The following is a 21,764-nucleotide window of genomic DNA, read 5'->3' as shown; positions in this document are numbered from 1 at the left end:
TCTTGGGCTGGAGGTGGGGCAGCAAAGGTCATCCCATGATGACAGACAATGTCTCTCACCCCTCACAGTTCTTCCTCTGGAAGAAGTTCTTATGAAGGTGGAGCAAGGTAGGCGGAAAAAGCCAGCACAAAGTCTCTATCCCCTCACAGAGGATACTTTGTTTAACTGTTGACCGTGTTTTACTATGTGAACTCTCTTTGAATTTTTGTAGCTGGTTTTTATGAATAATACTTATTTTGATGCGAATGAGGGTCCTTTAGTTTAGCTGTGTCTTACAGAAATTCTCTGTATTTTTGTATTTGTTTTTTTCTTTGACATGTCTTCCGCTATGTTGTAACACTGCTTAGAGATCTGTTTAAATATAAGTGGCATATAAATTGTCCGTATAAGTTAAAAATCAATAATTGGATGGCAATAAAAAAAAGCTTAAGAGAAAAGAAAATAATTTCCTTTTTTTTAGCGTGGAGGGTTTTTCATTGGCTAGCTATAACTTATTGTGATGACACTACTTAGATATGTGGGGTTTTTTTAAGTGGTATATATATTTTTCTAAATCAAAATAAATACATAAATAAAACTATACACAATGTATTTCACTTGCACTACGCCTGCTTACCACAGATTGCTGTTTGTTTTAGGTGAAAATCATAGTTGCCATACACCATTGGAAAAAATGTCTGTAATCCATTCCATGGTCAGAGGTGCCCGATTTGAATTGAGGTGTACATTTTTGTAATGTGGTGGGATGCAAACACTGCTGTTTGCTTTTAATAAATGCAGGGTGCACTGTTGCAAGTTAGCCAGACCTCCCTGCTTTAAGAAAATCAGTTTCCCTGGGGATAGCTTGCTATAGCAGATGTTGCGAATTCCGTGGCTCTAAAAGGTGTGAGGTTTGCCCTTCTAATGGATCCTAACGTAACTGTTGAGGAATATGCAAGCTAGTTTTTTTCTGCATGTTTCTGCATTAGCCCACAACTCTTGCAAGGAAGCTGAGCATCACCCTGTCATGTAGCTGTTAAAGGCGTGGGATCCTCTTGCCTAGAAATGAATTGACAACCTTGCTCATAAAGGCCCTGGATTTAGGTGTGTAACTACTTTGAGCTACTCCGAGGGAACAGCTGCAGTCTGTGAGATGGGAGAATACAAGAGCAGAATACTGAAGTCACATCTACCTGAACACTGGGGGTGATTAAATTCCAGTCAGGCAGCTCTGTGTCAGACAAAACAGCATACAGTGCAGTCAGGAAAATCACGGATACTGGTGGACTTCTGCAGTAGGTCATTTCCAGCTGTTATTAAGGAGATTCAGTTTTGATCTGCCTGGCATGACACCATGGTTGTAAGCCTTTTGCTCTATTTTTTTAACGACCACTCAACAACAGACTTTACCGTGGGATTCTGGATGTTGCTATTCACTACACCAGACTCCGGGGGGGGGGGGGGGCAAAGTGTGTGCCGCTTTCAGAAAAATAGAGAAATGTAGGGACACAAAAACTGGAAATGTAATTAAATGTGTGCCCTTGTTTTTGATGGCATTTTTTCTCCTGTTTGGACAAATATAGTCATTTGGGAAGGTGGCCTTGATAAGAATTTTGTACTTCAGATAACAATCAGGGTTGCAGGGGAGAGAGGAGGTTTTTCACAAATAGCGAGAAGTAGGAAGATTCTTATTTGCAATCAAGAAAAGCAGCTGCTCTGGTCTGATATTTTGCATTTTATTTCCCAAAGAAATATATATATATAAGCAAAAGAATTTCGGTACACAAGTTTAATGGACAAATACTGTCGAGAATAAAAATCTGGTTGCGGTTTTGCCTGATAATAAATGGCTGCTGCTTTTATTTCTCATTTAAATCTTTTTGCTAGTGAGCAGGATTTCATGGATAGCTGCACTTGATGAAGTGCTTTATCAACAAGGAGCTGCAATCTTTTCTCTAGGTGACTTGATGCTTCAGTCATTTTTATTTTAGAGTGCCTGGCTGTGAGAAAAGTCAGTCTGGGAAGTGGGGAGGACTCTGCAAGCAACTCTGTTTGGTGCTTAAAACTGGAATGCTGCTTCTTATTATTACACCAAAAGCAAAAGCAACTCTTTGAAAAATAAAGACGGTGAGAGATCAGACATCTGAAAAAGGCATATTTATTCATCATGATTTATTCATTACTTTAAAAAAAACTGGATTAGGCATACATAGTTGTGTCCACAGGAAAGAAGGAAGGAAGGAAGGGAGGTTTAGGGACATTTCTGGAAAGCCACTTGGAACTTATGTGGACCCAGAATGAAACTTGGTTCACCAAGAAAAATGGAATCTAATCTACTCCAAAACAGAAGAATCAAGTCAGACAGAGACGAATCCTAATCAGGCCTCCCTGCTCTTAGCCACTCTCTAGGGGGCATGACTTACAGAAACTTCACCAGTCACAGGACCGTTTCAGGTGTAAAGAGCCCCAAGATGTCTCTGCTTAGAAGATCACAGCTTACTCTTACGTTTTTCAAGGCCAGGGCCTCTGCCTACTGCAGGACGTTGAACCAGCAAATGCTGACAATCAAGCAAAATATAACTTATCATCAAAAAATACCTCCCTTGAAATTGCTACAGAGGAAGGCAAACACACTTATGCCACCCACAACTCCGATGGAATTTCTGAAAGACGGATCTTAGCAAATGCAGATCTCTCTCTCTCTCTCTCTCTCTCTCTCTCTCTCTCTCTCTCTCTGTGTGTGTGTGTGTGTGTGGCAACCCTAAATCAGAAGCCACAGCACAAATGCCTTCTTTGCTCTGTCAGTCAATAGCCACTTGAGATTAACAGCAATTTCCTATAGTGCAGGATGGAGAACCTGTGGTCCTCCAGATGTTGTTACACTCCAATTCCCATTAGCCCCAACCAGCGCAGCCAATAGTAAGGGGTGGTGGGAATTTTTAGTCCAACAATATCTGAAGGATCACAAGTTCTCTAAACCCAAATGACATTATGGTGACTTTACATGATGTCACAAGCCCAGATGTATCAGAGAAAAATGTCTTTAAAGCACTGTGAAACTCTATAATTTCAATAGACGTACAGAATGAATGTTGAGTTGACACAGCTCTATGCTGGGGTGGTTTTCCAACGGTGCTTGGTCGATGTTCTAGCACATTCAAAACCTGTCACTTTGCTGCACTGACTTCTAGAGGCCTCTATAGGCTTTAGTGGCTCAGCTTTAGCTGTAATAACTGCTAAAGCACTCCAGAGAGATAATGCTGCATTTACAGACAATCCATTATAAATCACTCAGCAAGGCCTTATTTCTTGTACAGGATAATGTGGACACATAATCCACAAGGAGTCCTAAGGAGAAAGATCTACAATCACAGTGACAGAATCCTTAAACATGGCACATCTAATTTTATACAACATTCAAGGGAATTTGTGTTTGTTTGTATGCGTGTGTATCTAAAATATCTTGAGTTTTTCGTTCCCCATATAAGCATAATTTGTGCTCATTAGGCTTTGTTTGTAAATCATGGTACTTTCATTAGAACTGAATCTTTTTCAGTACATTAAGAACTCTTTAAAGAGAGCACGGAGACAAAGTTTTTAGAACATGAGTTAAGATAAGCCACTGTGCCCACATTAGAATATGATCTAAGCAGCATTACAAGTGTTAATACAGGCTTGAAAACAAAGCTTTGTTGTTATCTTATACTGCAACAGACCTGCTGAGGATGGAACCAGGCAGTGTGCACTGCCTGTGGTTTCAAGCTCCATCTACACTGCAAACGCGGACAAATTTTATACCACCTTAGCTAGCTGTCCCCCAAGAAAACCTGGGAATTGTAGTTTGGTGAGGTGCCAATAATTTCGTTGAAGATTCCTAAAATACACACTCTGAGCTACAATTCTCAGAGAATCCTGGTGTGTGTGTGATTGGTGCGTGACCTTAATCAACAGAGCTGAGTTGAATCAAAAGGGGGTAAAAGCTATGAAAATCATTCAGATCTCTTTCAGGATCAGATCATGTCGATGTATACAGGATCCATACTTTTTCTAAAGGTGGGGGAGTCAAAGTGAAAGTGCAACTGTTTGGGTGATCAGCAACAACCCCCAAGTTTGATCAAAGAACTTAGATACTTTCAATACTAAATCCATTCCCCAACCTCTGTCCCTGGGCGTAATACACTATAATAACCAATGATGCACACACACTTGCTACATCATCACATTGTTCAGGAACATGTAACACTCCTTCCCCACAACGCAGAAGTGAGAATTCTTCATGGTGGCATGTTTACTGCATGAACCCCAAACCACATGGTGACACAGGCTAATGAACATTCCTGTGAATGTCATATTAACACGGCTAGAAAAATTGTGTGGTCAGTTTCAACTTAGCAATTTTGTTTTTACAATTTTTAAAATTGTATGATTTCAGTCATATCTATAAGCTGCCTCTAATGATATGAAGAAGTGGGGCAATTGTGGGTTTAATTCAGAGGCAGGACTGCAACACATAGAGGGTGACAGGCTCCACACCCCAGGTTTAAATAACTAAACCAGCCCGCAGAGGGATTTGACAAATCCTAAATATGCAGAACAATCTTCCACCTTCACCACCATCACTAATCTAAGGAATATTTGGCAGCATCAGATATAGCAATGGAAGACTGCAGCTCAAACACACAGGTTGTAAAGCAAGGTTAAATGCAAATGAACTTTTAATAAATGCCTGATGAATCCATTGTGGAGGGAAGGAAGGAACCTTTTATGACTTATTTATTGGATTTGCGATTCTGTCTGCTTTATGACTGAAGGGGAAATGCTTGAATAAAGATATTTTATGGTGCTGGCTGGAAGAAACAAATCAGCATGTGCCTTCTTTGTTTTTATGGTGATATAATGCCATGATGCACTCCCAAAAGACCAGCTGCACAAAGGGAATGGCCACAACCCAACCTCAATCAAGCCTGTATGGGCTTAAAGGCAAGTCCATGTGCTCTAAGGTCGGAATTACCAATTTTTGCTCCAAAGTAACCCACATTTTGCACCAAGAAAAGTCAGATTTTGCCCCATATCAATGATGTATATATATATAAGGCCTGCATATGCTTATGTTGTATGATTTGTTTTTATTTTCATAGCCACAGGGAAAGCAAAGCATGGTCTGAAGTTGGTTTACAATCCTCGTTTAGAGGGCAAGTGCCTTTTATTTTTGTCAGTTCTGATATAATGGGAAAGTATGGTTCACTGCAATCCAGAAGTAATTGATTAATTGCAAGAGGGAGCGTGTGAGCTCAAGGCACACAACATTAACCCTTGCTTTGACATTTGATGGGAGACCCCATTGAATAGGATGGGAGGTGGCATGAGGCGAGGCAGAACTGCCACAAAATGCCTCCTTCTCTCTTCCACCAGAACCCCTGCTGGACTTTATGAAGTATGATTTGGCAAGGATCCTATCCGTTATGTTAGCAGAGTGTTTACTGCCAGAGTATTTGATCACTCTTATGCTCAGTTTACTGGGGAATTTGCTGTTTTGATGCTTTAGTGCAGCATCATGGAAGCTTAAGCCTTCCAGACCAGCATTTTCCTGCATAGAGTCCTTCATGCTTAAATTCCAGCTTTTGGTGCCAGAAAAAGCTGCCTTTTGATAGATTTGCATCCAAGATAACTGCTTATATAAAATGGTGCCAATTACTAGAAAAAGACTTTTGTAATGGCAATCTGTGTTACAACAAACCTTGAGTCTGATTAAATTGTTTTATTACTAATGAGAATAACTTCAATGAACCCCATTAATGAATGGGATTGCTTTTTTAAAAAGTGTTAAATTTGGGCTGATTGATTTTGCTTCCACAAGCCTATCTAACATTATATACATTGAGATGACTAAATGGATTTTTTAATTTGCTTTTGAACAAAATGAGATGGTTTAATTTGATACATTTTGTAGAGGGAGGAAAAGGAAGAAAGCACTTTTAAGAAGTGAAGTGGTGTTTGGGTTCTGAAGACATCATTATTAGGTGAAACGTGTTGTGTTCCAGTTTCAGATTCCATTTTTGGCTGGTTCTTTTAACACTTCAAACCAAACACAGACAGGAGCATCTGTAACTTTCATCTGTACACTATGACTATGCATACATTAGCAAACATTCAGATAAAGTATTTCAATAAATAAATAAATAAATAAATAAATAAATCAAGAGTTAGGGGTATCAGTGAAAGATGTCTGACATTTGTGTCATGAGGAAAGAAACAAAAATCAGACTTGACTTTATTTTCTGTACTGCAGTATACCTAGAACTATTACAAAATGAGCTGTGATCCAGATGGAGTAGAACTGATGGATCCACAGTGAACTATCTCTGAAGGGAACTAAAATGGGTAGTGGAGTATAGAAAATAAGGGATTATAGCTGTAAAAGTTTAAGGAAAAGAAAAGAAAAGGAAAAAATTAGATAAAATTAAGGGGGAGGATTTGCTGAAATAAATTTGGGAATTGGAATGCAGAAAGGGGAGGTATGGGGAAGTCGGTGAAGTAAGTTTTAAGAAAAAAAGGATTTGAAATTATACATGTTTGGTTTTGTGTGTGTATGTTTGTATTGTGTATTGTGTGTGTTTTTATAATTTGTGAAAATTCAATAAATAGTTATAAAAAAATAAAATAAAATGGGTAGGTGGAGGGGGGATTTGCTCTCCCTGCCCACCTGGTGTGCTTGGTCCACCTTCAACATCCGTATCTACTTATGGAAGGGAATAAGCAGGCTTTCCCTAGATTATAATGTTTTGCTGCACTGTTCTGTTTTTAACGGTATGTATTCATTGCTTCTTTGCTTTATTTTGTGACAAGTATTTATATTTCGGTTTCACTGTCATCGGGTCTATGCACATTAAGAGGTATAAAATATTATAAATAAATAAATAAAATTAACCTATAGCCATGTGGTTCACATCATAGGCCTATTCACATGGTCCCTCCCATTACACACATATGGGGAGGGGCAGATACACTGAGCGGGTGGAGGGGCTGGCATGTACTTAGTTGACTGATCTGACCCCTAGTGTGCCACTATGTTGGGGGAGAGGAGAGAGCCACTTCTTCAAGAAAGCTTTTCTGAAGACCTGGCTGATGCTACAACCTCAACTGCCCCAAAGTGAGAAAGAGCAGATACTCCTCTGAAAAAGTAAACCATGTGGGCATTTTTTTCCCAGCCAGCAGAGGAGAAACACACTGCAAGAAACAGGTCCATGAAGTTAAAAGTGACCATAACACCACCTCACCTTGCCATTTATTATCTGAAGTTATAGCTTGCTCTGTTCAGGCGAGTATACCAATCTATTAAAAATAAAATAAAGTTTCGGGCAGCCAGAAACTTTAACAAGCCACTCAAAAGGAATGTCTACCCAGCATTTTCTCTGAGGATGCATAGAGTTCACTTACGCCATCTGAACTCTTAGTATTTGTTTCGTACAGAACAAACCCCAGCAGGGACTAATGCAATATTACTACTGCTGCAACATATTAATAAATGGCACACCTCTCAACTGTATTTTTTTAAAAAATTAGCTTATTAAACACACTCATACCTGATTTGAATATCTCATGCTAACGTTCCGTTGATCTTGGGGAGGTATGTAACGCTTCACTGGGTCGATATCTTTAACACTTACTAAACCGTCAACTGAAAGCAAATCACCAACAATTCATCATTTGTCTCTTTATAACCAAAAGCATTTGTCATCATTATTACTCTGGAGCATGCAAGAATAAAAAAGCAATGGATTTCAAGTTTGGCATTTGAATAAATCCCCAGAAAAGCGATGGAATGTAGAAGCTGGTATTTCAATGGTTCAATGCATCTGAACATATTTTTCCAGAATGGGTTATCCATACATGGTGATTGTAGCAGGTTTTATGAATTACAGTGATCGTGAATCCAGTTTCGGCTCATAGAGCTACCTACAAGAAAGCTGCACAGGCTATCCATTCTGATAGAAATATTTTTGAATGTGTACAAAGACCTAGTTCAGAGATAATGATCTCAGGCCAATAAACCATGAACAAAACATGTGCTCACATACTCCTCCCACAATTCCACCTTCAGCACTGAAGGTGAAGCTTGTTCAAACCACAGTTTCCTGTTACATTTACACCAGGAAACTGTAGCTTAACCCCTGTTTACTCTGGCTTCATGTCCTGGTTAGGAAACCTTGCTTAAACCATACTTTTCTAATTTGGCTGTGAGAGGAAACAAGTCACACCACCAGTGTTGAAGCTAGGGATATGAGGGGCGAGGCAAGGAGAAACCAGGTGGGTGAATGGTTCATTCTCTGCCCATTAAACGGATTAATCGTTGGTTCAAGAATATTCTAACTCAATTGGGCTAATGTGTTAAATCTGAACTGGCCATCAGTCTGAAAGTTCTCGTAGTCACACAAATACAACTTTGGAGGCAGGCAGGGGCACATATCAAATCTGAGAAAACTCAAATTCTTCTACTTTTGCAGGTGTCTACTTACCAAGAAGTTTTGCAATGATATAAAGCGACTGTCCCCAGAGAAAGAATTTTCCATCTCGCCCATGGTTGCTGGGAAATCGTTTCTGACTGCCAGGATTTTTCTTTTCCAGTTCAACAAAGTCAGCTGGCACATAATAATACTTAGGTACAACAGGAAAGCCTGCGAAGTTTTAAAATATGTACTTAAAGACATGTAAAATTACATTATTACAAAGTGAGGAAACGTATCCCCCATGCACAACGTAAATGAAGTAAAAACTTGCTGATTGTCGTTCCTAGTTATAATTCGATGCCAGTCAGCTAAGAACACTTAACTGCTATCCTGAGCACAGGTTTATTTATGTCTCTCTTCTTGACTGAACAGATGCAGTGCCTATAAACTGGTTCCGAAAAAATAGTAAAGTTTTACAGATGGGAGGGGAAAAAATCCCCTGCATTTCTTTAGAGGTACTATTGTTGCTCTTGTGCAACAGAAGAGAAAATATGTACAACTGCTATTGGTAAAGGAGTACAAAAGCTTCAGGCAAGAATAAAAATGAACCTAAGTCTTGGATTGAAAAAAGTAGAAGGCTGATGATAAGCAAAAATGTTTTCAGTCACTTCTGATGTATTTATCAGTGAAAGAGAAAATACATGAACTAGTTGTGGATTCTTGCATTTAAGCTACTGTCCTCTACAATAAGGCTATACACTTTTAATTCCCATGTGCTATTTAAAGGGTGCACTTGAGTTTTCTTGTGCAAACAAGGAACAAAATGGAGAGGAGGGTTGGTTACACTGGAAGAAGTCTGCCTGTTTGCACCTTCTTGCTAAGGTCAAACTAGATGTGACGGTGGCAGTGCCATAAAAAGTGCAGCATGGACAGAAAAGGGCAAGGGAGCTGAAGTCTCCAATTGCCTGCAGTTCTTTCCCTGTCCACCACTCTCCCTCTTTTAAATGTTGCTTTCCACTCTGTGATTGGAAGTAGAGATAAGCAGGTCGAGTAGGGGGGGAATTGCAAACACATCTATTTTACAGAAGCAGCAAGATAAGTGTATGACCACCTCACATCTAGTTTCACCCTAGAACCTCTGTGTAAATTGAGCATGTGAATACAGCACAAAGTAATCCCAATAAAAAGTACCGTTTGGAGTCTTTAGCAGATGAACGTGATCTTAAACTGAAACTTCTTTAAAATAGGGAGTCCCCCCCCACCCCAAGTTTTGCCCTCATTAACTGCGCTTCAACAGTTATTAATCAGAATATTGATTATACTGTACAGGGTGAGTGAGGGCATGTGTGTGTATTTAATGAAATCAAATATGACCACACACACACACACAAAACTGCAATGGAAGTTAAATGCTATGTCAGTAGGGGTGCTATGTATGAGATTATAAGCAACATTTTTGTTCAGTAAATGATAGATCTTCCATAATTTATGTAATAAGAAATGGGAAGGAGCAACATCTTAGGCATTCTTCCCAAATTGTTTAAGTTGCAGGAGGCGGCTGAGATAAGCATATGGTGCAATCCAAAGTCTGGAGAAAGCAATCACTGCCCTTTTCTGAGCTGCAAAGAATACTGAATGGGTATCCCACATGCCTCCTCTGGATTTTATTTACTGTATGAAGGAACTGAAACTACCTTTTCACGTTTTCAGATTGGGAAGGGTTAGAAGGCAGGAGGTGCCAGAAAAGGGAGCGAGAAACAACTACATAGAGAAAGGGAAGTGAGCAACTATTGCCATGCCTAGTTTAATGTGTGGTCTCTCCATCCTCTGATGTACCAAACTGCAACCAGTGTATCATATTCATGGCTAACCACCTCTATTGACAGCAGGAATTAAAACACATATATTATGGAAAGCTTTTCCATGCTTAAAATAGTTTTTTTAAAAAAATGGATCACATACTTAGGCTTTTCTAATTACTAGCTATAAGGTCTCTCATGCAACTGAGTAAATAACAGCAGGAGTGGGGGCGGGAAATGATTCGGGCGCAAACCTAACATTTAACCTATCAGCGTTTCTTTCACCAGTTAATGAACTCCATTTTATGATGAGCCATATTTTACTGGAGAAATGAATCACATTTTATGTTCACACTTGGCCTGGAGCTCTGCTTTTGTAAGAACATAAGCTTATTCTCTGGGATTTGATCGGCACTTGCTACAGTTCCATGCTGTAGGGCCACCCCCATCATTTGCATTTGCAAAAATTCAGATTTCTCCAGTGTCGCTGCTGCACCATACCTTCTGCTGACTGCTGTAGCAATGGATCCAGAAGCTCTTGATATTCTTTGACTTGCTCAGTGTTACCCTTGAAGACTCCTAAAAGCAATTCCAGGAACAATTAAGAAAAGATAGTGCTTATGATAAGTGTCAGCATCATTTCAGATATTTTGCGCCGTGATGGTTGGACGGGAAGGCCATTTTTGAAGTGCTCTTGTGAGCAATAATGGGGTCATTCAAATGGGAACTAGTATCAGGGAGCCTTGGGCTCATGTGGGGCCTCCTGCCTTGTTCAATTAGTGATTTCCACCCTGCAAAACATAGTTTGCCATTTTATCCAACCCAGCAAGCTGTGGTCTAGTTCAAACACCATTAGAGTTAAGAGCATGAGCCTTGATCCTTGACTACAGTTTGAAGTTGGGTTGTTTGGACAATCCACAATTAAAACTAACCAGTTTGTCCCAGTTCAGTCATAACAACAAACCAAAGTTGGTTGAAATGCTTCTGATCTCCTTTTCATGACTGCACCATAGAAGCAAAGGGAAATATGCCAGCATGAGCCTCATGCATGTAATGTTAAACCATGGTTTAGGGTTCCATGTGACTACTGACTATGTTTTGTGCTTGCTTCCAAGTTAGGATCTAATTCTGGCAATCCAGTCAAGAGCAAAACATAGTGCAGGCAAATCAGCAAAGTGTGATCTGCTGCAAGCAAAAGTCAACACATGAGAGGAGGAAGGAATGGGAGATTATGAACCTCAAACTCTTCCGTGCTTGAACAATCCCAGTGAATTACAAAATCTGTTCCCTGTGCATGCTCTTCTCAATCCAGCTACCACAAAAGTCCACAAAGTCATTTTTTCATGTGTTGTATTCATCCCCACTACTTTAGTGTCTGTTGGCTGAAAATAAATTCCCCTCTCAGGTAGAGGTAATGCAGTGGCAAATTGACTTCCTACATGCTCTTAGGATCACAGTGTTGAGCCGTGATCAGTGTGGATTTTCATTTGGTGACATTTGTCTGTAATTCACACTTCTTGGCTGTTCCATTTCCCCCTTTCCTTGAAACTAAATTGCATATACAATTCCAGGTTTTATATTTCCTTTAAGACCAAGGCTGCAAAGCAAAAAAAAAAAAATATTTCTTTTTAACTAGATGAGGTTTCAGCTAGAGTTATTTTTACCAGTAGTTATTCTCACCATTTTTTTACAGTGCTGTGGCTTTAGGCCCTGCTTCCATAAATGAAAATCCTAATGGCAGATACAAAGGAATTTTCTTACTCGGTCAAACAAAAAGATCCATCTAGCCCAGCATTGTTTCTAGTATGTACAGCCAGATGCCTCTATACATCAACAGGAGCAACTTCTGGTATACTGTCTATATACAGGCATGCTCCATTTAGCCATAATGGCTAATAGTAATTGATAGACTGATCCTTCATGGAGTTGCCATCACCAAAACTAAGGTACTCTATCAAGCAGCCATTACATTACATTATATTAGGCTGAAAAGGTAGGTGGAAAGAGAAGGGATGCAGGGTCATTCCATGGACACAGCTGAGAGACCAGCAACTTTTGGCTTCTCCTCTTTTTGAACATTCCTACAGCATCCGGTCATTAGAAGAACTAGTAACAAAGAACCTGTACCTGAGTTTGCTTATTTCCTCCTCCCTCCCTATTAATTTTCCTTTTTGCCCTACCTTTTTAGATTGTATACCCAGTGTTGTAAGCTGTTATATTAACCTTTTTTCCTGAAGCATGGGATAAGAATTGTTAAAATTAATACATAATAAATAAATAATACAGTGAAGTCAGAGTGTGGCACAGGGTGAACTGTAAAGGTGAAACATACAATAGGTTTCAATTAAAAGTTTGAAATTTCACGACTGCCATTACTACCATTATATAAGGTGCTGAGCATAATGGATTCTATTCTGTTCCTATCCAGAGGGCTCAAATTCATAGTCTTCTCTGATTTTTAGTTTTCTTCACTTTGCTAATTATTCAACATGCAAATGCCTCTTTCAATGGATACAAACTGGATTACTGTCCTGGAAAGCTACATTTTAAAAAAACACACACAAAAAACCAGCTGCTCATGTACAGTGGCAAGGAGTATTAAATCTGAGCCAGGAAGTACTGATTCAAATTTCACTTAAACCATGAACTCAGCTAGGAGACTTTTGGCAAATCACCATCTCAGCAAGCTTCCCACATGTAAAATGGGGATAATAATACCCACTTACCTTACACGGGTTTTATAAAAGATTTATGACACATATATGCTCTCATTAATCATTCAAAAGGTGCTAACTACATGCCAGGCTTCACAAGGCTTTAGCTAGGAATTCTCTTTTTGCATATTTCCAATGCTGCGTGAATATTGAGGAAAAAATGCAATATTGTATGTTTGCTACAGAACACATTGGAACTTAGCTTTCGGAAGGGAGTTTTTCCCAGCCCTTCATAGAGATGCCAGGAATTGAACCTGGTCCCTTCTGTATGCAAAGCATGTGCTGTATCACTAAGTTACATCCTGATCTGGAAACTCTAATGTCCATCAAATTACAGGAGAAAATGGAATCCATGCTCTTTTGCTGCAGAAACTCCAAATGAAGAATTATGATAATTTGCTCATCTCTTAACTTCGCAGATTGAGGGCAAAGAGCCCCAGGAGAGACTTACGCATGATAAATACAAAGAAAACCCTACAAGCTCGCGGCTAAGATGAAATCAAACTATCTAAGGAACCTGCATGCCAGCATTCTCTCCTCATTCTCTCGTTTTAATTTAATTGTTACATCACAAAAAAGGGACACGATAAAATTATGAATAGTGTGCAATGGGAATGGTATGGAAAGGCCGGATGGCTAAAAAATGTTTCATTCTTTCAGATAACAACTAACGCTTTTAGAGTCTCCCAATGAAATTGATGGCTTGTAAGAAAGTATTTTGTCAGTTTGACAAGAGAAACTATTTCAAACAATGCGCAACTGACTTGTGGGAGATGTGATGACTACAATTTGCTTAGGTGGCTTTTAAAAATGGATTAGAAAATGGGCGGTCCATTAACAGCTACCAGGTATGGAAGCAAAGCGGAGGCTTCACATTCAGAGGCCATGTGTCAGCTGAATATCAGCTGCTGGGGATAAAGACCCAGGGAAGGTGAATGCTTTCATGCCCTGCTTGTGGCTCTCCTGAACCTATCAAACTGGCCACTCCTAGAACCAGAATGCTGGACAAAATGGACATTTGCATGGCAAATCAATTCATTTAGGGCTACTCAATAAATTAGTACTTTTGAAGCAAGTTATAAGGACACTGATGGTACGAAGAGGAGGAGAGGTTAACGTGTGCCCCCCCCCCCAGCCAGCATGACCAACAATCAAGAATGATGGCAGCTGTAGTCCAGCAATATCTGGAGGGTCACAATGATTTAGAGGCATGCCTAGAGTACAAGGGAATCTCATGAGTGTACAGCTTTCGTCATTCATTTCAATGGATATCTGATCCACTTCTGCATTTTGAAGTTGATTCTGCCATATGCACCTCACGAGATCGCATGAAAGCTCCACAAGATCTCGTGAGATCTCACTGGAACCTGCTGCTGCCACTGCTTTGTGGGCGCCACTGCACAACCCAGGTAAGGGAGACCTGGGAGGGGCAGGAGTTGGGGAACATCTTCCCATTTGGCCTCAGGCAGCAAAACAGGACATGCCATTGCTGATGACAGAAACAAGAGAAACTCAGCTTAAAGTATTTGCGGGAAGGAGACTTGCGGTGAAGGGACAGAACAGAACTTTTGAAATTTTCCTGGCCATAAACAAACCCAAGCACTCTTCTCAGAAGTAAAAACTGATGTGCACAATGGAGCATTGCACACTCAGATATAAAATTCATAACAGAAAATAAGTTTATTCTACAAGAGCTGAAATCATTCCATTAGTTATACTTTGGCAGCAACACTGTCCCTGAAAACCTTGGCATAAGTAGATTATAGCCTTCCCTCTTGGATTGCTAAAAACATTTTATTACTGAATTCCAAGACTCATCTCTGACAGAATAAGAAAGTAAAGTCATACTTACCATCAATCATCATGAAAATAAAAAAGAGAGGAAATTCACACTCAATCCCATCAAAGAGCTGAAATTAGAAAAGGGGAGAATTTAAGATGCATTTGTGTTGCTTCTGAAAATCTATTCAAATTTCCCACTACATCAAAGAAACCAAAGATAAACATGAAAACAAATTATTCATTTAGACGCAACAACTTTTTTAAAAAAAGGAGGAGGGAAATTTCAGCTTGCTTCAAAAAGTGTTGTAGCCTCATTTTATGCACAAAATGCATCACAGGCTTTTTATTCTCAGTAAGGAAATTTTCATTTCAATTGAAAAAGGCAAAAACAAAAGCATTTGAAGGAAAAGCAAGGATTCTATTCAGACAGCCTTTAATGGTAAACATTAATACTCTGAAGCACATAGAAATTTGGTTATTAATACACTCCAGCCTGTAGTCAGCTGTGAAATTAAATAAAATGATAAATAACTCAGCTGTTTGTTAGGGGGAAACAAACTGTACATTGAGTTTGAAATGTAAGCACATTTACCTCTAAACAAATCAATCAGGGAGAAAAGTGCTGATGCAGCACTCCTGGGTACTGCACACCCAAAGCTACCACAACCATCTCCTTTGCTAAAAATAGATTGCAAAGAAGTGCCAAGGCTAATGGTTCATATGATTTGCTGGCTCTTCTCTGCTCCCCTTTATAGAATGAAGTTGTTCTCCATTTTGGAAGTTTTTGCAGGGATTAAAAGAACACTTGAAACTAAACCTCTGTCTTTCTCCACAGATTTCACTAAGCAGAATCAGGATTAAAATAGTTAAACCAGGCTTAACTCAGAAATGTAAGTTCTCATGTACCACTTGCCCTGCCTTACTTCCTCCCCCTACCCCCATTCCCACTCATAGGGATACTCTGTCTTGAAAGATGGCTCACATCTCAATTCATTCTTGGGTGGAGCATGTCAGCACACAGAGTGGAGATGTACCACTCCTGAGCAATTAAGAATGGCTAATGGGTCAGGAATTAGTGACATAGCAGTTCAGTGACATAGCATGTACATTACATGCATAAGTTCCAGATTCCATCCCTAGCATCTCAACACAGGGCTGAGAAAGACTCTACCCTAAAACACTGAAGATTGCTGGCAGTCAGTGAAGACAATATTGAGCTACATGGACAAATGATCTGGCCTGGTATAAGGCAGATTCATAATAGGTCACAGAACTGTATATTTCCTCTCCTATATAAATGAAGCTGATGGATAATGAGCCCAACCAATGGGCTGTCCAGTCCCTTTTGGTCTTCTGAGACTGGACATGAGTTTCCAGGGTCTCCTCTTTCCCAGGCCTGCCGCATGATATGAGTCAGACAATTACTCCATCTAGCCGTACATTGTCTGCACTGACTGGCAGCAACTCTGCATGATTTCAGACAAGGTTCTCTCCCAGCCCTAACTGGAAATGCCAGGGTCAGTTGAACCTGGAACCTTCTGCATGCAAAACAGATGGAGCTGTGGCTCTACCAGAAGGTGCATCGCAAACTTTAGAATCACAGAACTGTACTTTTAGAAGGAACTTGAAAGCCATCTAATCTCACAACCAAGACTGCTAATGGATTACCTGGAACCAATTTCAATTATAGTGAAGTTGCTTGGTAATCTGTACAGTAAACGTTGCTCTAAGACATCAAGTCCCAAAAACAGTCATTGCAATAGCTTCTTTCCATTAAGTAAGGGGTGGGGAACCTTTTCAGCCTGAGAGCCACATGACCAATCTTCCAGAAGCCACATGCTAGCGGTGGGGAGGGCCAGGGGTAAAAGTAGATGTGACTACAGGCAAAAGCAGGAGTAATAGATGTGACTCTTGTATAGTGGACTACATTCCGGGTAGGAAAGTCAGAGTGTTTACAAATACACTCATCTCAGCATCAAGGTCAGCAAGACGACACATTCCAGGGAAAAGGAGTGTGTGAAGCAAGGCTGGTGAGACCTGGGGTGTGACCTAGGGTGAGATGGGGTGGCCTGGGAAGAGTCCTGAGGGTTAGAGAGGCCCAGAGGACCTGAGGTTCCCCACCTCTGCATTAAGATACAAAATAAATATTTTGACAGGTGGGAATGTAAGAGGAATCAACAAGGAAATCTGATCAAAAGTAACCTAACATTAGAATTTTTTGTTGAACCAATAGATTATATAGGAAGCACTAATAGAATCTGCACTCAAGCATACACAACCATGTCAGTACAGTGAAGCTAATTAGAAATCTGAATCTGACATTCAGAGTCAAGGTAATTAATAGTTTAAAAATTATTCAGTGGGCAAACCTGGAATTTCCTTGCCTGGTAATCATAAAAAACACATTTCAATGAAGAAGGAACAAATCCTATACACAAGTGTACATCAAACATTTGGGCACACATAAGCCAATACTTTCCAGTATCACATGAACAGACCCTTTACCTTAATTTCTGCTGGTTTGTAATAATGTCGATTTTTGTCTTCCAATGCAGTCCTATAGCCATCTCTCAAAAACCGTTTGAATCCATATTTTCCTTTCAGCTTCCTAACCACCTTGTCAATTGTTTGGCTGTACAAAGCTTCATCATCCACAGCAAAGGCAGGATAGCTAATACAGGGCAGGAGGGCAGCATCAGTGTTCTGGCAGAAGAAAAAGGGATGTTTTCTAAATTATGGATGATACAGAGCGAAATGAAACATGAAAATGGAATCTAGATAATGGGAACTACTTATCTATGTTTTAATACATAGGTTGGAAACTTTGTTGGCATGGCAAACCAAATCTTAATCTCCCCCACCCCCACAAGTCAACTTTGACCGGAGGGGTGTCGTGACCCACCTGTCAATCATCTGATGTCATAATGACATCAGGTGATTGTCAGGCAGGTTGTCCTATGCACAGATGAAAGTTGGCACACTGGCATGGCAGAGAGTTCAATCCTGCTTTTTGTAGAGCCTGAGCAACCAATCCAGCCATATATTTTACCTGCTCCACACCTGGCATCACTTGTTTGGCCTGTAGGCCAAAGGTTTCCCACCCCTACTTTAATAGCTACACATAAAATCCCCCACATTCAATAACTCTAATCCAAAGTTCCTTTGGTGTTCCATATGAAACTCCAATGATTGGAGATTTCCTCTCATACTTCAGTGTCAGGAGCTGCTTGCTAAAGAAAGTGAGAATGTGTGAATGGAGCTGCTTTGACCCTGAAATTGAAAACACTTTGTATAAGAGTTCTGTGTACCCTCTGGAGCACCCATCAAGGTTTGGACTGGATCCTTTTTAAACCAGATTGGACCAACTGTTTCTGCTGCATCTATAACAATTGCACAGATCGTCTCAAGCCCTAAAACTATTTGCATTCAAGCATTTAAAGAAATATTATAATTACTTAAGAACCATGTTTATCCCTGTTCCTTGTTTACTTCTGAGATACTCAGCAACAATTTGGTACTGATACTCTAGAGCAGTGTTTCCCAACCACTGTTCCGCGGCACACTAGTGTGCCGCGAGATGTTGCCTGGTGTGCCGCGGGAAAAATTAAAAAATTCGAAAGATTTTTTTTTTTAAGTCAAATTTTTGATTGGGGCGCCGTCACTAGATGACCCCTGGGGTTCCCTCCCTCCCTCCCGCTCTGCGCCTCCCTCCTCCTCCTCCGGGGAGGCCCTTCCTGGCTCTCGGCCAAGGCTTGGCGGCTGCCACTCATTCACTCGCTCGCCCACCCGTCCCTCCATCCCTGCACCCGGCCTCTCCCCCTCCGTCCCCGGCGCGGGGGCTGCCGGGATCCGTAGTCCCCTCGCCCTTGGGCTCCGCGCCCGCGCGGGGTGCGCAAACTACGTTTCCCAGCGTGGCCTGGCGGGCCGGGCATTTTGTTTGAAGCGCTCTTCTCCCGGCCATGGAATGAGCGCAGCGGCGGCGGCCGGGCGGGCAGGGGCTCTTCCGCGCAGACCCCGCGCAGCCTGCCTGCGCCCCCGCGGAGATTGGGCGGCAGGATGGAGCCCGGGGATCCCCGCGGAGGCGGAGCGGTGGAGGCGGAGGCTGCCCCCCAGGTAGGGCTGCGTCGGGGGGGGTTATTTTTGCAATGCTGCATCCGCGCCGGAGGGGACGCATCGGACCGCGGGGAGACCCCTTGGCGTGCGTGCAAGGCAATGCATGCGTGCAGGCGTTGCATGGAGTGCAGTGCAATGCAATGGCAATGCGGCGTCCTGCATGCATGCATGCAACTTCCACCGGCGCTCCGGACTTGGCAGGTGAGGGGGGTCCCCAGTGGGCGGCAGAGAGAGCCGGGAGGGCGAAGGGGAGCCGGGGGGGAGCAGCGCTGCTCCCCGAGCCGAGCCCGGGGGGAAGCTTTGGCGTCCTTGCGCCGGGTGTTGGAAGCGGAGGCTGGCGGGGGCCCCTCACCTGCAAAACCTGGTCACCTCTCATATATTTCGTGCATTACATTCATCGCCCGCTTTCTCCTCCAAGGAGCTCCCGGGGGTGCGCGTGGTTCTCCCCGTGTTATCCTCGCAACAACAGCCCTGCGAGGTGGGTCAGGCGAGTGGCCCAAGGGAGCACCCAGGGATTGTCCTGGCCAGGTGGGGTGATTTGAACCCTGCTCTCTGCCCGGTCTTCGTCCTCATTTAGCCCCCACATGTGCATGACTGTGCATGACTGAGGTTTTTCCCCCTCGTCTTGGCTATGGTGTGAGTCTGTGCTGTTAATTAATGGGGTTCTGCCTTCGCAGAAGATGAGCCAGCCCTCAAGGAGGTGATTATGTAATTTGCTAGCAATTCATGTCCCTCCCGGCGTGACGCTGCGCGCTGACGTCACGGGGCTGTAATGGTGGTGTGCCTCGAGATTTTTTTCATGAAACAAGTGTGCCTTTGCCCAAAAAAGGTTGGGAAACACTGCTCTAGAGAGGTCTCAGTAATCAGCACATTTTTTAATACGCTAATATATATTGAGCAAATAGCAAACTCCCAAAGGAGGCTTCCTTTGCAAAAAGAGTTTGGAGAAAAACCAATAAATTAGGTAAAATAGTTTTAACATCAGGGCTGCAGAAAATATAAGCTAACTGAATGACAGTTATTCAAAATCCCATGAGAAATAATGGAAAGAAATCTTGAAAGTTTACAACCAGGAGAGACGGTATAGAGAATACGTTTCATTGTGTTAGTGATCCATATGTATTCAGATGCATGTGAACTAAATATTGCAATGCTGAAATCAACGGTCCCGAGGGAAATACATTTTATTTGCAACATTCAAGAGCGAAAGAAAATATAAACAAAATAGCTGTCCGTGCCATTTTCTTTTAATTTTCTAAAATTAAATTCTAATTCTTCCATGAGGCAAATGCAGCGCTAGCAGTGAAGATTAATGTGTTGCTTAATTTGTGGAAATGCTACCAGATCCAGGAATGAAGAACAAGGCATCATGTCATGACTGTTAATTTTAAGATGATGAACAAGAGCACACTGTGATGCTAATGAAAAGTACCTAACACTAAAATAGCATTCTTGATTAAAGACATCTTATGTCATATTAACTTGGCCTCACAGCAGGGCCTTCCCCAAGAAAATAATCTAAAAGCCAACATGTAAACTACCAACCTCTGTCCTTAAGATCCCCCAAACTATAATTTTTTAGAGGTCTAACGCCCAGAGAGGGAAGAAACACGGGCTGTGCCTTCCACCTACACCATTTAGAGACAATGCAGACAACTTATAAGTGTGGATAATATGTTCAGCTCTGGAATTCATGCTGCAAATAGGCCATGAGCTGGAGAACCGAAGTTGATTTGCATGTTTCAGATGCATGTAATTAATATAAATTTTCATGAACTCAGCAGCAGCCAAACAACATTAAGTATGCATGTTGATTTGGAACTGTTGCCCTCAAATGCAAAAGGCTTAAGTTGGTCCTTGGAAAAAGGAAAGGTCTGGATTTATATATTTTAAAAGATTTATTTATTTTTTAAATACCTCATATACATTTGGCCTGCATTTTATTTTATTAACCACATCTATATGCCTTCCCATTTTAAAACTTATCTCTGTGGTTAGAAGGGCTAGAAGTTCAATCTTAAGAAGAAAAATTGTCAGGTGTGTGACAACTGGCGGGTGTCGGGAGCTGGTCAGCGATAACTCACAAGGTGTCAGTGACGTTAACTCTTTCTTCAAAGAAACAAAACAGTTCAGACCTAGTGAGCACAGCAACTCTTCCCAGTAGATCTTGACCCAATGAGGAGATTGTGAGGACCGAAGGTCCCCGCCTTCCCACAGCTCTCCTTCCCAAGCAATCTGAGATTCCAACACCTTGCCTGTTTCTGCTCCACCCTCTTCATGACTCTGCTGGTTCTGGGTGACCAGGGGCAAAGGGAGCTGCCTGTCACAGGAGGGGGAGACAGCCTGGCTTCCTTATCAGCCTGCTTCATCTCTTGGCCCCCTTCCTCTCATCTCCACTTCTGCCTCTGATTCTGGACTGCTCTCTGCCAAAGACTCTTCCTGCTCGCTAAACCCTGTTACCTCTTCAGTTTCCAATACCTCCTCTTCTCCGTCTGCTCCCTCTTCTCCCTCTGATCACTCATCGTTGTCCCACCACCAATCCCCAGGCTCTGAGCCTTCTTCCCTTGGGGGTTCCCCAGCTGGTTCCTCCCACTGCTCCTCTGCATCTAGCCAGTCCATGACAAAAATACAGCTGAGACTCTCAGGGTTTTTACACTCCACACTAGACTCATTCAGTTCTCTTCCTAAACAGGCAGCCCTATTCAGGGAAGCTTTTAATCTGTGATATTTTACTGTATTTTGGTTTCTATGGAAGCCGCCCAGAGTGGCTGGGGAAACCCAGCCAGATGGGCGGGGTACAAATAATAAATTATTATTATTATTATAAAGAACATGGGTTTATGCAAATGTGCTTATTAGAAGAAAAGTGCATTATATGTTTCAGTCCAGATGATGAGACCTGTGCATATATGCTGTGTGTGTCTGTGTGT

The 21,764-nt window shown here is 41.6% G+C and overlaps 1 protein-coding gene across 9 annotated transcripts in view; it reads right to left on the bottom strand.

Moving 5' to 3' along the window:
• PHKB (phosphorylase kinase regulatory subunit beta) overlaps nucleotides 1–21,764 on the bottom strand; it is a 139,042-nt gene that overhangs the window by 41,739 nt on the left and 75,539 nt on the right. For all 9 annotated transcript variants that reach the window (XM_083513565.1, XM_083513566.1, XM_083513573.1 and 6 more), the window contains 5 exons: nucleotides 17,227–17,424; nucleotides 14,792–14,849; nucleotides 10,727–10,804; nucleotides 8,496–8,654; nucleotides 7,563–7,657 (listed from right to left, as the gene is read on the bottom strand). In XM_083513565.1, coding sequence (XP_083369691.1) covers nucleotides 7,563–7,657; nucleotides 8,496–8,654; nucleotides 10,727–10,804; nucleotides 14,792–14,849; nucleotides 17,227–17,424 — 588 coding nt within the window. The remainder of the gene's footprint in view (nucleotides 1–7,562; nucleotides 7,658–8,495; nucleotides 8,655–10,726; nucleotides 10,805–14,791; nucleotides 14,850–17,226; nucleotides 17,425–21,764) is intronic.

This window comes from Podarcis liolepis (assembly GCF_965112155.1).
Source record: "Podarcis liolepis genome assembly, chromosome: 7".
In the NCBI taxonomy this organism is placed as follows: Eukaryota; Metazoa; Chordata; class Lepidosauria; order Squamata; family Lacertidae; genus Podarcis; species Podarcis liolepis.
This window is presented reverse-complemented; position numbering and strand designations above follow the sequence as displayed.